Raw genomic sequence first — 17558 nt, 5'->3', positions numbered from 1 at the left:
GGCAAGTAGGTGATGTGAAAGACCTCTGCCTGAGACCCTGGAGAGCTGCTGCTGGTCTGAGTAGATAATACTGACTTTGATGGGCCAAGGGTCTGGTATAAGGCAGCTTCATGTGAACACATGTGTTCTTGTCTATCTAGTACATTTGTACTCTTTCCTTCCTCTAAGGAGCTCTGAATGGCTTCTTCCTTCCTCATTTTATCCTCACAACAACCCTGTGAAGTAGGTTACATTGAGAGAGAGTGGCTCACACAGTGAACTTCATGGCTGAGTGGGATTTGAGCCCTGGTCTCCAGATCCTTGTTCAAGACTATAACCTCTGCACCACACACTGTTCTGGCAGTGTCTACCTTCTTATTTACATTATTCTTCTGAGCTGTGTTTCACAATCAGCTTCATTTGCCTGTAGTGTGATCTTCAGGTGCTCAAATCTGATTACCTGTATAGTATTGTGACATCATACCATTTACTATGTGACATCATACCATTTACTATGTGATACACATTTACTGGCTGGGATACACACAACTATACACAAGACTGTTTCTGGAACAGGCCTGTAAATAAGGTTTGATTGGCCCAAGATCACCAGCAGTGCAATCCTAAGGACATTTTCCCAAGGGTAAACCCCAGGAGTAGACTTGAGTAGGATTCTGAGTAGACCTGATTCATGGGGAGCAAACACTCAGTCTGAGCTATGAGTGGGGCAATACTCCCTATTCTATAGTAGGGTTGCCAACCTCCAGGTACTAGCTGGAGATCTCCTGCTATTACAACTGATCTCCAGCCGATAGAGATCTGTTCACCTGGAGAAAATGGCCGCTTTGGCAATCGGACCCTATGGCATTGAAGTCCCTCTCCTCCCCATACTCCGCCCTCCTTAGGCTCAACCCCAAAAACCTCCCGCCAGTGGTGAAGAGGGACCTGGGAACCCTAATTCTATAGGCATAGGCTGGGTTTGTGTATTTACAAGTGTGTCAACACAGAAACATTAATTAAATACAGTGGATCACCAACATGGTATTCAAATGCAGGATGGCTGCGTATGTGATCCACTTCTTGGGTGGAAGTGATTGTTCTAAGTGACTATTTTGGACAGAAGAGACCTCTCTACTGGATGATTGTTTTATTGGTGGGGTATGAATTGTTTTCCTTCTTTTTCTCTAAGGGCGGGCTCTGGCTCCTTGTGTCTGTGTTTATGCTGACAGTTCTGTTGGAATATTACACATTAATTATTCCCAGTGGGTCGCCGTGTTAGTCTGTCTGCAGTAGTAGAAAAGGGCAAGAGTCCAGTAGCACCTTAAAGACTAACAAAAATATTTTCTGGTACGGGATGAGCTTTCGTGAGCCACAGCTCACTTCTTCAGATCTGAAGAAGTGAGCTGTGGCTCACGAAAGCTCATCCCATACCAGAAAATATTTTTGTTAGTCTTTAAGGTGCTACTGGACTCTTGCCCTTTTCTATTAATTATTCCGTAATAGACCCTAGCAACTGGATTGCATTTTGTTTCCTTTGTAAATTTCAGATGAGGGGAAGAAAATAACAAGGAGATGTCAAGTGACGCATCTTTCCACTGCAGAGATAATTTCCATGTAAGTGTGGTGGGGGGACACACGTATTATAGGGCCAGGCTATGGATTGGCAGAACCAAAATCTAGATCCAGGGCATGTTCTCCAGCCCAGGGATCCTGTAGTCTGCTGTTAGAGCTGACAGCTAGTGATGCTAGATCCTCAAGCAGTAGCAGAAACCCCCCGCTTTGTTGTTTGGGCAAGGGCAGAAGGCCAAGGGAGCAGTGGTATCACCTACCTAGGGGCGCAGCTGGCTTAGCCGTGTTTCCCAGTGTTAAAAGGACTCACATTAGTCATCTACCCAGAATAGAGATGAGAGCCAATTTTGATAGTTGTCAGAGCTGATTCAAATATCCTTGGGTTTTTGTTTCTTCCTTGTGAGAAACAAAGGCATGAGTCTTCTTTTAAATATATCGTGATATATCAGTGATATCATAGACATGATTTTTTAATAGGTATCAGTACTGCAAATTAGTGTTGCCAGCTTCACAAGTGAAAATTTAATTCTTTGTATTATTGGTTTCTGGTGCGGTGTGAATAACTGTGGCATGCATCTTCAAGCTCAGTGCCCCCCCCCCCAAAAAAAAACTTGGGTACCTAAATCTAGCACTGCAACTAGGAGAGGCCTGAAAGCTGACTGTAATCCATAGGTTCTTGGTCCATTCTGAAAAGGCCACCATCCCAGTTGAAGCGTTCAATCTGGGTTCTGTGTGAGGCAGTACTCCCTAGACTAGAGGCATAGGCTGGTGTATTTACATGTTTTTTTTAACAGAAACATTAATTAAGTGCAGAGGATCACTATCATCCAAATGTAGGATGTCAGCACATGTGCTCTTCTTTCTCTTTCATGATTCCAGTCTTACTAAATACGCACAACACCAAGTCAAATGGAGATCCTATTTTCTTACAGAATCCCAGCTATATGCAAACTGCAGTCTGCAAAACAATTTGATGTGTTAAGTGGATTGGGACTGCGCCAGTATCAGCTGGACACTACTTTTTATTTACATCCTTAGTAGACAAATTTGCTTGACCCAACATCTACATTTTTTTTAACAAGACTTACAATGTTACTGTCTCTGTCCTTGACCACTGCCTGACAGCTGTGGTCAAGTGGCTGAGGAAGAATAAGCTGAAACATAATTCTGACAAGACAGAGGGGTTTGTTGGTAAAATTGAGGTCCTGGAGGGAATTGTTCTCCTGTCTTTAGTGCAATCCTACACTCTTTAAGCCTGCCCACTTAAATGGATATAGAAGAGTGTAACTTGGTTTAGGATTGCACTGTGGGTGTGCTAGATCTAGCTCTTCTGCTGGCCCAATACGCATTTCCCTCCCCCAGTGCCTGGCCCATCAACTGGCACCCCTCTTGGTCTGATCATGCCTCGCTGCTTCATGGTGCAGTAACCTTGAGAGGTGTGACTACTATAACACACTCCACATGGGACTGCTCTTGAAGACAACTTGGAAATAATTACAACTAGTACAAAATACTGCAGCTAGTGTATATATGCGAGTAGCCTGGAGAGTTTATATTAAACGGATCTTACAATCATTATATTGGCCATAGATGTGTTACTATGGTCAGTTCAAGATCGTGGTGCTTCCTATTAAAGGCCTCCATGACCAGGGACCCACACGCGTGACAGAACACCTCTTTTGAGTGTGTGCCCATGCAACACTTTAGGTCATCTTGATAGCAACAACGTGTCCTCTTGTGCAGTAGGGTGTGGACTGCTGCAGCCAGTAGTGGATTCTTCTGGTGGCTTCCACCAGGAATGGAACAGCCTCCTCAGTCAGGTTTGAAAGGCTGAAAGTCAGAACTTAGAAGGTCTTTCACAGAATCGTAGATGGGCTCCAACTGTGATTTTAATTTGTGGCTTTCTTATAAGTTTTAATTATATTTTATTGCTTTAAAAATACTATGTTGTTAGTTGCCTTGAGTCCAAGATTTCTGGGAGAAAGTCAAGTCTCCAAATAATTTAAATAAATAGAATCTTTTTTTTCTTCTCCCTGTTACATATTTGGGATATTTTTGGGCAACTCTTACATCGGCGCAGGGGAACACTTCTCAAAAGCTTGACAGAAGTTTCTCAGTTAGACTGTCCCTCATCCAGAATTAACTTTCCCTTCAGCCATTGGGTAGTGGTATATTCTAATCCATATTCTGTCACATTTTTATCCTCCCCTTCCTCTTATGAAAGAGCCCCGTGGCGCAGAGTGGTAAGCTGCAGTACTGCAGTCCAAGCTCTGCTCACGACCTGAGTTCGATCCCAACAGAAGTTGGTTTCAGGTAGCCGGCTCAAGGTTGACTCAGCCTTCCATCCTTCCAAGGTTGGTAAAATGAGTACCCAGCCTGCTGGGGGTAAAGGGAAGATGACTGGGGAAGGCACTGGCAAACCACACCAAAAACAAAGTCTGCCTAGTAAACGTCAGGCTGTGACGTCACCCCATGGGTCAGGAATGACCTGGTGCTTGCACAGGGGACCTTTACCTTTACCTTCCTCTTATGAGCTCAGGGTAGTAAACACAAGCCTACTCATCTCCCTAATATCCTCACAACAATCCTGTGATGTAGGTTAGAGGGGAAGGGGGAATTTTGGGCTCAAATGCACCATCCCAGCCACAGTAGAAATGGGAGGCTCTTTGAAAACGAATATTAGGAGATGATATACCCAGAACAAAAGGAGTATGAGCTTTGACGGCATTACCAGTTAACATCAAAGCAGACTTTCAGATTTAAGTGCATTTTCATTTTCTCTTTATTGAAGTCTCTATACTACACTTACTTGCAAGCCTTCTAAAGACTGATGGGACTTACATAAGATTGCTGAATATTTAGGCTTCAGGAGACTGCAACTCTCCAGTCTGCATAATTGCACAGACTTGCTTCTGATACTGTCTAATTCCATTGTAATGGCATTTTTAACTTTATCTCTAACTTTCTCGCAAGAAAGTTATTTGCTCAGCTCTTTTCATAGATCAGTGTGAAATGCTATTTGATATCTGCCACAAGTTGTGCACCAGGGCTGGGATGACAATGGTTTACTCTCTCTTATTTTATTGTTTGTTTTATTTGTGTCATCGTAAGCAGATGAAATCGTCGGATATTGACCAGGAATTATTCACAGAAAGCTACTGTAAAGTGTGCAGCGCTCAGCTAATATCGGAATCTCAGCGCGTGGCCCATTACGAGGTAAGAATTGAGGTGCTTAATACTGGCAGCAATCTGGAGGCTTGCAGGGTCTCTGGACTGTGAAACAGAGGTATGCCAGTAAGGTTGAGATGACACAAATATGTAATGTTCCCTTCCAATGCAAGAACAGCAGATCCACTGCTGGGGGTAAGTGACCTGAGGCAGGAGGGTTAAAAATATTATTATTTGAGCTACAAAAAGAAATGAATAATTGTCTATGCAAGATGATGCAAAATTAAGTTAAAACAGTGACTCAAATCTGCATTATATTGCTTAGAGAGATGGTTGAGTTTTTGAAAGGGGGAACATGATCAGCTGTTTAGGGTTGCTTTTGAATTTCTCATCTCTGCTGTTTTAGACCCCCAAACACCCGTTTCAATTTTGCATCTTGTGAGAATGGAACCTGTGCATCATTTGCTGCTTCCTCATGCAACATTTTTCTTGTAAAATGTATTTCTCTGTGTTCTTTATGTATCAACATTATATATTACACAAATATGTGAAGAAATTACTTTAGCTGTACTTATAAATGCTGTATAAATTGCATACACACTGCAAGCAAATCTGTAAATCTAAGAATGAAAAGCAGGAAACGAAACCCATTAAAAGAATTAGAAATGAATACAAAAACAAATGAAGTGGGGAACATTTGCTCATCACTAGTGCCACTGTGTGTGTGTGAAATGCTGTCAAGTCGCTTCCAACTTACAGTGACCTTATGAATGCAATTAGGTCTGTGGCAAATCACCATTGACATGCAATGTACAAAAAACTTTTGTGGATCTGCATTGCAGATTTTTTTTTCTTCAGATAACTGTCCTCAGTATGGGATTCCAGCAGGTGGAAAATCTGCTGGAAATAACACATGTTGAGCTTCCCTGCTATAAGGGCATGTCTGCATCAGGGTCTCAAGTGGTGTCCAATCCCCAGGCCTCCCCAGGGCCTATCGGTGTTGTACATGCGGGAAACGGCAGTCTGCACTTTTACTGTGCAGTGCATATATCAGATAGGAGTGATGTGACTGCAGAACCATGTGACATTATGTATTTGCAGGGGAAGTACTATTTCTTGTGGTGTAGTAATGAACTAGGAGGTCAAGATTTTCCTTCTGTATGGGAATACATCATTGTACCACCAGCAGTAGGTTCTTGTAAAAAAAAATTTTTTTTACCAGGGTATTGATAGGCTTACCAGGTTCCCCTTCTTCTTCGGCGGGAGGTTTTTGGAGTGGAGGTGGGGGGGTGGGGTCGCACGCGCACCCAGAAGTGCTTCGTCACTTTCGGTTTACACCCGGAAGTGCTGCATTGCAAAGGGTCGGTTTCCACTCAAAGTGGAAACCGGCCCTTTGCGATTCTGCGCTTCCGGATGTAAACTGGAACTGACATGTAGCCACGTGCACGGGTTGCCTGCCGACCCTCAGCTGGTCAGCGGGAAGCCAGGTGGACTAGCGGTTTGCCCGCCACCACCTGGCACTTGGCAACCCTAGGTGTTGACCAATATTATAGATGAAAGAGAAGCATGAAATAGGGATCCAGGGACCCAGCTAAGAACAAAAGCCTGGAAAGTAAGCCAAGGCCAGGAGGCAGGAGTTGCCAGGGGATTCACAGTGAGACAGGGCTAGAACATCAGGAACTGGCATTTAAACTGTTGAGACGGGTGCTTTCATGTTATGATAAGCAGTGGCTTGGTCATTAATAGTGGACACTAATGGGCACTTGGCTATTCTAAACAACAGAAGTTCAAGTCTGTCCACCTGACATAGGAGGTAAAGGGTTAAAATTTAGAGCCCATGTACAGCCAGTGCCCCACCAGTTGCACTGGATCCAGGTGGAGTACGGAATCAAGTTCAAATTTTGGGTACTAACCTTTAAATCCCTAAACTGTCTGGGACCACTGTATTTGCAGGACTGCCTCTTACAATATACCCCTCAGAGAGCATTACGCTTGGTTGGAACACATCTTTTGGTAATGCCTGGCCCTAAAACTATCTGGCTGTCCTCAACCAGAGCCAGGGCTTTTTCAGCCCTGGCCCCAGCCTGGTGGAACTATAAGTCGAATGAGACCCGAGCCCTGCGGGATCTAACCCAGTTCCACAGGGCCTGCAAGACAGAGATGTTCCGCCAAGCTTATGGTTTAGGGCAGCAACAGCATTACATCTTAAACCTGGCCTCCTTACCTCCCTTATTCCTTTCCCCCCTTAGCCCTTCTTTCCTCCCTTCTTTTGGTTGTGTTTTCCTGTCCCCATGTCTGTCCGTCTCCATCCTCCCACCCCCCACAGATTGGGGGTAACATCCAGGCAATCAATCAATAATTTATTTGCAGTCATAGACCATCAAATAAGACCAATTTGTATAGTTAAATAGCAAAGGTTAAAAACAAATACAAAATAGATCTGCTATTAAAAAAAAGGGGGACCTGACTAATCAGGTCCCCCCATTGTGGACTTACCGGACAGGATGCAAGAAAGGGGAAAAGGTCTCCACCAGGCTGGACTGCAGCCCGTTGCCGTCTCGCGAGGCTACACTTGCCTGGGGGTTTCTCCCCCTCCCCCGCCCTTCCCAGCGGTGGGGCGAGGCGTCCTGACGTCACCCTTTCCCGTGACAATTTAAGCCGGCGTAGACCAGCAGCCATCCTGTTTTGCTGCAGGACGGCGAGGTTTCCCGCCCACCCTCCCTATGTTCTGTAGTTATGTGTTTGATTTTCTTTTGTCACAGTTTGTTCTGGCGGGTTTTTGCATGGGGTCTGATCCAAGAAGGGAAGATGTGCTTTTCCTTCCCGTTTGTGGGGACCCCCATAAGGGGTCTTGGGATGGAGTACAACAGCGATGCCCAGCTCGGGGGCCTGTATTGGGTGCTCCAATCCCAGGTGGCGCTGGCTCCACACAGAGATGTGCGTCCGGTGGGGCCACCTAAGTGCTACTCCGGTGCTGTGCCCACAGGTGGTTGGGCTGTTTATCGATGCTTTCGATATATATCGGGTTACAGGGTGGTGACCCGATATCTTGGATCCGCCCCCATGGTTTTCCGCCAATGCTCCATTCTGTTGTGATCAATAAAAACTGTGGCCATTTACTTCCCAAAAAGTACGTGTATGTGTGTTTATTTAAGGTTACTTCTCCTTCCCCTTTCCTTGGAGCCGCTTGCCCGTGAGTCCACAAATGGTTAAATGGTTAAAATGGCAAGATTATCAAAGTGCATAACTAATTAATATCCGAGCAAATACTAAATGTGGGTACAATTAGAATGCTGGATAATGTCCTAAAGTTACAGAGGCTAAAACTAGAAGGAAAAATAAATAAATAAACACTTATAAACACGTATTCAAACTGCAGGATCAAACAGTATTGGGGATAACATCAATGGCAGGCACTGATACACAGCCTCCTTTGTGATATCCTTTCCAAGGTGGAGTATTTTAGGTGCCATCCGTATGGGATGTATTATTTGTGATGTTTTTAATTGTTTTCGATTGTTTAATGTACATTTTTATTATGTATATTCATCTGCTGCTAGCCGCCCTGAGCCTGGTTTGCCGGGGGAGGGGTATAAATGAAATTATCATCACCACCACCATCGTTATTAAACCAGTTTTGCTTGCCAGCCTGTGTCTGAAAATGTTGTCTGAGGTCAATTTTCCTTTATCTCGCGGAGAGGTGGATTTGGATGTGTGAAAGAGCGTGTGCGTGGAGGGGTGCAGTGTTGCTTTGGCAGTGGAAGTAGTATAGCCTGCCTGTGTGCTTGCTGCTGTGTCCCATCATTCCTGCTCAAGCTGAATATTAGGACATAAACAGGTTATTGCAAAAGCAACATACACCTCCAGTGTTGTCTTTTCCCAATGAAACAGTATTCTGTAAAAGCTAACCTGAATTTCCTACCCCTTAGGGGAAGAAGGGAGCATGAAATATACATTTTAGAAAATAGCATAGCAAATAAACATCCTGATCCTCCTTATTACTAATCCCCCAATCTGTTAAAACAATGCAATACATAAGAAAAAAAGTGACCTAACAGCTTGACTTTGGTACTAGCCAAACCTAATTAATGCAAATGAAACTAGCAACAAACAGATGAAAAAAAGAACAATTTCATTTTGCAATAATAACATTCCTGGAGACGACGCTCTCTAACTGCCGAGCAAATTTCAGTCTGAGATTGCCGCAACATTGCCCGCCGCTCTTGCTTGGGTTGTTACCACTGCGGACCTGGCAGAGACAAGTCTATAATTTAAAGATAATTTCCCCCCCAAAAAATGTCAGCTTTTTTCCCACCTTCCATCTGGGGGAAAAAAAATCAGTTCACTTAAGAACTCTGACATCTCAGTCTCATCTTTACACATTCAAACATGCAGAGCCCTCTCTTTGCCAAAACGATTTTAGAGCTCATTTCCCTTCTTTACATATATTTATAAAGGTCAGATATAGGTAAGGCAGAATATTTGGGAAGGCTGTAGCATGACAGTCTTGTTGGAATGGCAGCAGAGAAGGCATGCATGTCTGCACAGCAGAACAAAGAAAGATTCCCGTAATTTCCGTTTGCACCGAATGGGCACTCTGTGCCTGTCCTGGAGTATCAGCGGTCTCATGAACTGGATGAGACTTGATGAGATGGGACAGCCAAGGCCTTGTTGACTTAGAAAGTCTTCAATTTAAAATCAAATTAATGTCGAAGAAGCTCCAGATCCAGCTTGAATGAATACCTTTAATTATTGCCTGTGTGTGTGTGTTTGTGAAGTGCCGTCAAGTCGCAGCCGACTTATGGTGACCCCTTTTTGGGGTTTTCATAGCAAGAGACTAACAGAGGTGGTTTGCCAGTGCTTTCCTCTGCATAGCAACCCTGGTATTCCTTGGTGGTCCCCCATCCAAATACCAACCAGGGCTGACCCTGCTTAGCTTCTGAGATCTGACGAGATCAGGCTAGCCTGGGCCATCCAGGTCAGGGCAATTATTGCCCAGACCGCAAAAACTTTTGACTGATAAGGTTGTAGATCCACATTTCTTGTAACAATGCAAAATACTGGAGGATTGGTAATTGGGTACCTTACCATCTCTATAACCCCAAACAGTTCAGTTTGGTTCAAAGAGCAAATTGGAAAGAAAAGTACCTACCTAGGCAAGGTTCCACATGGCCCATTGTCATATTTCAAAAGTTCTTCATCTGGGTTCTGCTTCATATGTGTGAGTTCCTGTTGACTTGCTGTAAGATACTGATTGACTTGCTGTAAGATACTGAATTTGGAGAAAGTAGAATTACAGTCTGTATGGATTTGGGGTTAGGTTTAGTGATCTTGGCTTTGTATGAATTGTCATAATTATTTCATTAAAAGAGACGGTCATTTGGAGATGAGGAATATCGTCCAAAGCTGCTTCTCATATCAGGGGTCCTCAGATTTGTTTGCCACAGCATCTGAGTGTTATAGAATGAGGCTCCTTCTCCAATTCTAAACTGGGAAGGAGGGTGGAGCTTTTCTCTTTAGTTGAGTTTGGCTTTGGAAGTATCTGGAACTCCTCTTGAAAGCATGACAGGTCCAAGCCCCCCGAGTTGTGAGTTCATCCCCACACTTGTGCTGGGCTTTGGAGGTGGTCTGAGCACCTCTGAAGCTGATCATAACACCAGAGACAAGACCCTGTTCCCTCTTGAGGGAGGAGCACGGTCACTGTGGCAAGCACCCATTTTAGCTGGTCAGTCAAAATTTGTGGAGCTCTGATGATGATCCAGACCAGAAATGGGTTTGAAATATGTTAGCTGGGCTGAGGGAGAGGGTGCTGGTGCCCGGTCCACTTGTGCCATTGTGACTGGCATGGATGCCAGCATTGGGACGTGGACACCAGCCTCCCAGCATGGCCCTGGGATGCCATCACGGCCTCCCGCCAGCATCCTAATGGTGCACATTTGTGTGCCATTGTCCCAGTTGGCATTCTAGGGGTGGAGCAGCCTTTAGGAAATGAAGCCACTTTCTAAACCCCCCTTCAGGTCGGAAACACCCCCTTTGCCCTTACTTGCATTTATGCCACCTTTTTAGGTGGTGTAGCCCCATGGAACGGCATGGAGAGGTTCCACGGGGCTTGCAAGTAAGGGCAGCTCCTTGGCTTCAGGGTGTGTGTGTGAATCCTCCTTTGGAGGCGGTGCCTCTGTGCTGCCTCCAACCACCAGTGCAGCCCCTCCCCTCAGGAATGGGCTGCCCGAGGCTAACACAGGTTGGTTGCAAACCAAAGCCCTCTTCATGTGTTACATCCATGTGTACTGAGAGCCTGGCAACCACTCATATTGTCCCAATATGCATGGTTGCCATACTGTCTGAACAGGGTGGGTATTTGTACATTTGAACCAGAACCTTGGAAAATCCAGTGGCTGGTTTGTATGTACCTAAGCTGTATTTACATGTAAAATACACACATTCCCCCTCTTCAAATACCATGGCAATTATGTACTCTGGGAGGGTCTTCAAACAGTTGCTGGGCTCCAGATAGGTATGGAAGTAAAGCCGAGAAAGGGCTAGTGCAGCAACAACTTTTGTAGGAGCTGAGAAAGTCAAAGTTCATCCCCAGGAAAGCAAGAATAATGAGTGTGGATGGGATGGAATAGCACAAAGGACAGGAGGTTTAGGTACACTTACTGCCACAATAGCTCAGGTATGGCTGAATGGATGTTCCCGTACCATTAATTTTTACACTCATAATGGCTTTATTTCTCCAGTTTTCACTGTTAACACCTTCTTTGGTATTGTGTACTCAAGTTGTATGGTTTCCGTACACAATTTATATGGTATTAATATGTATAGTAGACATTGTTTATGCAAATACTATATGTACAATGCTGGTGATTTGTTGGTGGACATATAATGTTGAAAATGTGTACCTTAAATAGCACAAGGAAGCTAAAAATACCTTGGAAATAAAGAGTTACGAGTTTGATTTGTGCAAGGGAGAATCAACATGTTAGGGTCAAAATGCCAAATATTAAATCATCCCCAAACTGGAACACAGCATAGATGACAGACTGTGGGAGGAGATGCTTGTAAATGTTTCTTTCCTCAAGGCAGTTCACAACAGCCATAAAACAAAACGAATGCAATCATAATTACATAGTCACCTTGCAATTAAAAACGGCATCAAATTAACAGTTCCAAAAAAGATGATCTGTGAGACCAAGGGTTTGGGTAGGCTTTTCTTGAAAATGTTTAATAGCAGTGTGTAGCCTTCTGCCACTAAGGGGCCCTGATTCACTTATCCTAGCTTCAGTGGGATAGAAGAGGAGGCTGCCTGGCTGTCCTGGAGCTGCTTGGTGGGATGAGGTGGGGTGGGGGCACACCAAGAAGCGCTGGTGCTCAGGAAGCCATTGGGAGCAAGCATCTGAGTGATGTTATCACACAGTAAAATCTGATTGTATAATAGTGCAAACATTGTCACAGTGTTCATTATGGGATCCCTGAGTGGCTGGCATCACTCAAGGAAAGAGGAAGCCGGCCAGGGTAGAGGTGATGGCACTGATTCCAGCAGCACAGAGGAAGAAAGATGGACCTGATCAGCTGTGAATAACCATGCAAACGTAATTAATGATTAATAGGAACATCCCATTAAACTTCTAATTGACTACTGAGTTTAGATTTTGTTTTTTAAATTAACAAACATGTAACAAACCTCTAGCTCCATAAAACAACAATGAAAATAATGGTAGAGCTCAGTTGTAGCAAACAGGCCTTAGCAAATGATTAAAAGTAATATAAAGGCAGGGCAGATGGCAGTGTGTGAAACAGATCAATTGTTTGTAACATAACAGAGGTGGGGCTCAGCTGAACATGTGACCTAAGTCGTTGCCTTGAGAACTAAGATTTTCAAGGACACCAATGAAGCCGCACGTGTTCTGAGAAGATGCCCTGACATCCTCCAAGGCATTACAAAGGTGTCTGGGAAATGCCCTTTCAACCATTTCCTGGAGTAAAATCTGAACTGCATCCCCCCTCCCCACTACTAAATATTAGCAAGCTGTTCCCTTACATAACTCCCGTTGATTTCAGTGAGGTTTGCACAAGAGAACTTCCTGATGGATTGCACTGGGTGGCAGTGTCTCTGCCACCCTCCACATTACCCCACATCTGCCACCTCATCTTGCATCAAGATGATGAAGCTTTTTTGGGGGTAGCAAAAAGTCTTAGGCCAGTCCTATGAAAAGACTAGAAAACTCAAAATGATTATTTTGTAAAATCCTTTTTTAAAAAAGAGTATGCGTATTAATATCCCTACTAAGATAGGCAGCTTAAACTCGCAGACTGCAGAACAGGTGGCTGCATGTTTTTTTAAAAAAAATACTTGGCGGGCATTAGAAAAACACGGGCTCGCAAGTAGAACATGTTTGAGAGTTAAAAGAACATTCTGCTGTCTGCACAGCAACCCGGGCCTCGCTCCGTAACAAATTAAGCCACCGGGCGCTCTCATTTATCTGCATCAGCTGTGATGTTCTGTGAATTTTCTTCTGGCCTGTGCCGAAATTCAAATGCACTTAAATAAAAACATGACCTATACAATCATTGCATGTAAGTGACAAGAAATAAGTGGCATTCCTACAAGGCAAGGATCAGTTGACAGATCTCCCCCGCTCAATGGCCCACCAGGCAGTGCTTTGAAATATACTTTCATAATCTCTGAAGAAATTACTTCCTGGAAGTCTGAAGAGCTGCAGAGAACTCTATGTTTCCTGAGCATTTTCTCAGGCGCACATGGCGCTTCCTAATAGAACAAAATACTTGGCAGCAGAGCTGAGCCTAGGGCCCATGGCTGCCGTTTACTGGGAGAAGCTGGTGAGCAGGATGTTTAACTTTCCCTTCCCTGCTGCTTTTCTGCAACCCCTCTCCCCACACTTGTACCTCCAACATAACAAGCACTCGCCTGGATCAAGGGGATGGGGGGGGGGAGTATCTAACTACACCATCATCTAGTATCAGAGGAGCATGCCTATTATATTGGGTACTGTGGAGCACAGGCAGGATGGTGCTGCTGCAGTCGTCTTGTTTGTGTCTTCCTAGAGGCACCTGGTTGGCCACTGTGTGAACAGACTGCTGGACTTGATGGGCCTTGGTCTGATCTTATGTTCTTATCCTTGTATCACATACAGGTCCACTATGAGGACTTTCTACCAGATGTGTCCTGTGAGTTCCCTGCTGGGAATTCAGTTCTTAGGTGTGGGCAGTTCTGTTGCAGATTTGTACCATCTCATATGGGGTGAGGATACTTAGTGACTGGCTGTGTAGACGGTGTCATCAGGAAAGGTTTGGATTTTTGGACCATGCCTTGCGCTTTCGAGATGAATTTCTTCTATCGGGAGATGGTTTGCACCTCACAAGGATAGGAAAAAATGTGTTTGCAAACCTGATAAGGAGGGTCAGAAATACTCAAGGAGAAGGGAATTCAAGAGGGGTGGGAGTTTCTTAAAAACAAAATACAGAAGGCACAATCACAAACGATTCTTATGAGAAGGGAAAATGGGAGGAGCCTAAAGAGGCTAGGGTGGCTCCATAAACAGCTTTTTAAAGATTTGAGAAATAAAACAGACTGATATAGAAAGTGGAAGGAGGGCCTTATAACCAAAGATTAATATAAACAAATTTAAAGCAGCCCTGATGGGCTTCCAATTGCCTCACTGGAGGCTCTATTTGTAACAGTGGGGTGATGTAGGCTTCCCCAATGGGACAGATAACACTCTTCGGGGCCATTTCAGGTTGGAAAATTGGTGTAGGGGAAAGACTTAAGTACCCTTTCCCCATGTGCTGCTGTCCTTATCTGAATTGAGCCCCCACCTGCCTGGGAACTGGGTTCTCAGTGGGGAACTTGGAGCCATGTCTGATGAAAAGGCAGACTGGATGCGATGCGAGACGGTGTAATGTGCAGTTAGCCCCTGAGTAGCACTAGATTGGAAGAGAAAACCAGGATGTGTGGTGGGAATGATTAAGCAGCCAATGCTGTCCGTGACATCTGCCCAGCAATCTGCACCCTTCTCCTGTCACTTCCAAGGTGCCTGGGGTTTCCAGGGCATTATCTGCTGCTGAATGTCTTGTTCAGCTACCCCCTCCCCCACTATGTCCAGTGCCCCCTGGAAGGACAAGGCATAGTCCTTCTGGGTTCTCTGCTAACCAACCACTATAGGCATTGCAGAATGAACAATACAACCTTGTTGATAGAAAGGCTTGATAGAAACTTCATCGCCTGAGACAGGGACCCAGTGGAATCAGTTCTCTAAGACTTTGTGCATTCCAGGACTCAGAGCCTTCTTCAGGCCCCAGAAGGCAATATGAGCACAGCATATTGATACATGTCCCAACTGTCATTTTGTCCAAGGATGGTCCCAGTTTGCAAGTCCCTCCTCCCTGGAGAGGAGCCCCGTGGCACAGAATGGAAAGCTGTTGTACTGCAGTCCAAGCTCTGCTCACGATCTGAGTTCTATTGTGACAGAAGTCGGTTTCAGGTAGCCGGCTCAAGGTTGACTCAGCCTTCCATCCTTCCGAGGTCGGTAAAATGAGTACCCAGCTTGCTGGGGGTAAAGTGTAGATGACTGGGGAAGGCAATGGCAAACCACCCCGTAAACATAATCCTGCCTAGTAAACGTTGGGATGTGATGTTACCCTATGGATCAATAGTGACCCAGTGCTTGCATAGGGGACTACCTTTACCTTTTTACCTCCCTGGGAAATCACTCTATTTGGTGCCTGTTACCTCTTTTTGAGACTTCTTGCAATTGATATGAATTACTGGAGTTGTTCTTCAGGTCTCTAGATGCTAAATCTCTTGGGAGGGAGGGGAGGTGATGCATGGAGTCTTTTGCATGCATGTGTTTCAATGCATGTGCGCAACAAAACTAAGGCATTATTCAGTGTACAGCCTGCCACTGTGTACCTTGCAACTACTGAAATTTATTTTGAACTCTAGATAATACTCTCTCTCTCTCTCTGTGCGTGTGAATTTCCCTAGCATATCTCGAACCAAAAAAAGAACAAACAGACTAATTTTTTTAATTCACTAGAGAACAGGGTGTTTTTAATTCAGTAGAGAACAGAATACATGAATGGGACATGTAGCAGGCAAAACAGAAACATTACATAAGGTGGTGCAGGTTCTGACAGTGATCTTAGTGTGATGATCAGGGTATAACAGTTTGTCTCCGGGACGTATTGGAGGAGGGTGTGCATTGGTGCTTGTGATTGGTAGACAGCATGAAGCCTTTGGATTGGCTAGGTCTGGTATAATTGTGTAGAAGCTCTGGCCTTTGTCTGGTCAACAGCACAGTGCCATCCTGACATCTGGGCTCCACACCTAGATGTGTTGTCTGGTGTCAGGTGCAGCCAGCCATGGCACTGATCCAGCTCTGACAAGACTGGCCTATGTGCTTAGAGAAGCCACTGCATGCAAGTAGGGGCTGGCTAGATTAGCAGATGTACAAGAAACGGATTACAGCCTCCCTTGTACCCTGTCATGAAGAAAAAAGACAGACATTTGCCTTTCTCATGAATCTGCAGGGAATTTTTCATGCTGCTATGAGAACATGACAAAATTTGAGAAGAAATGGCAGGGAACTGCATGTCTGACAGGACAGTGTATCTTGAGGAAACCATAACAGTCTTTCATTTGGTGTCTGTCTCTCCTCCATTTAATACAGCAGTAAAACTCTCTCTTCCTCCCTTTCTGGCCCAGCTTTCTTGAAACAAACCTCAACTTCCTTAAAACGAACATGTGTGCATCAGCGCTTTTAATGGACAGGGCCACTCCAAGATACCCAAGGCAGACGATCCAAATTCTTCTCAACAAGGCAAACAAAAGAGATGTTTGCAATGTAATTCTCCTGCTACAGATTCCCCCCCAACCCCAACCCCCATATACGGTTGCTCTGCCCCATAACAGAGTGGGGTAACGGGTGGACTGCTTTCTGGAGGATCACCAAGTGCCTACTAATTGCTGGGATTTGTGCATACACAGAATGCTAGACCAGAACCCCTTTCACACATTCAAAGTAGGTTCAATGAACGAATCCTCATAGAAGGTGAGTGGGATTTTGGTGGCTCCACACCTAGCTTACATGCAGTCAGTATAAGTAGGGTTGCCAGGTCCTTCTCCGACGGGAGGCTGTAGCTTGAAAGCATGCGAGCGACCCTTTACCACTCAAACTAAGAGGTATAAGGCCCCTCGCGTGTGCACGTTTGCCCGCTGACCCTCAGGTGGTTGGCGGGCAGAGGGGCAAATTGCTGGGGGTTTGCCTGCCACCAGCGGGCACCTGGAAACCCTAAGTATATGGTCTAATAAAGCCTATGTGCATACAAGTGTATGCATACTGCTCTCTTTAAACAATGAGGAACCATGTTTTTTTCCAAGGTATTCCAGGATATTACTGATTTTTGCAGACTCACTGTTCCAATTGGAAAATCACTTTTGCATTAGCTTTTCCCAGAAATGCACGAGACTTTATTTTATGACATTTTCTTTTTCCTTGTAGCAAATTTTTCCTATTAAGTGTATGCAATGGTTAATGTTGTTTTTGCATCAATTGTGCCTCATGTTGTTGAAAGGGATGAATCATTAACAGCAGCAAGGAAAGGGAGTGAAACAAAAAGGGCAACATAGGAAAATAACAAGGACTGAAAACTGAACATTTTTGACCATCCCTTGTTCTTGTGCACATGGAGAGAGCCCTAGATGCATATATTTACAATGCACATTCTTAGGTTAGTTGTGGATCTTCCTGCTGGGATCCCTTTTTGCCCTTGCATGCATTGTCTTTTAACACACTTTTGGAACATGTGAAAATGACTCAGTT

General features: G+C 44.7%; 1 protein-coding gene across 3 annotated transcripts in view; it reads left to right on the top strand.

Annotated features, from left to right (window-relative positions):
• The first annotated feature begins 209 nt into the window (after positions 1-209).
• The window catches only part of ZMAT4 (zinc finger matrin-type 4), a 157357-nt gene continuing 140008 nt past the window's right edge, over positions 210-17558 (top strand). For all 3 annotated transcript variants that reach the window (XR_008933772.1, XM_056860604.1, XM_056860602.1), the window contains exons 1-2: positions 210-222; positions 4663-4764. Coding sequence is in view for 2 of the 3 variants with exons in the window: in XM_056860604.1 (XP_056716582.1) it covers positions 4663-4764 (102 nt within the window). In the remaining variant the exon portion in view is untranslated. The remainder of the gene's footprint in view (positions 223-4662; positions 4765-17558) is intronic.

This window comes from Euleptes europaea, chromosome 14 (genome assembly GCF_029931775.1).
Source record: "Euleptes europaea isolate rEulEur1 chromosome 14, rEulEur1.hap1, whole genome shotgun sequence".
Classification (NCBI taxonomy): Eukaryota; Metazoa; Chordata; class Lepidosauria; order Squamata; family Sphaerodactylidae; genus Euleptes; species Euleptes europaea.
Note: the sequence above shows the minus strand (reverse complement) of the source record. Positions and strands in the feature narration are given on the sequence as shown.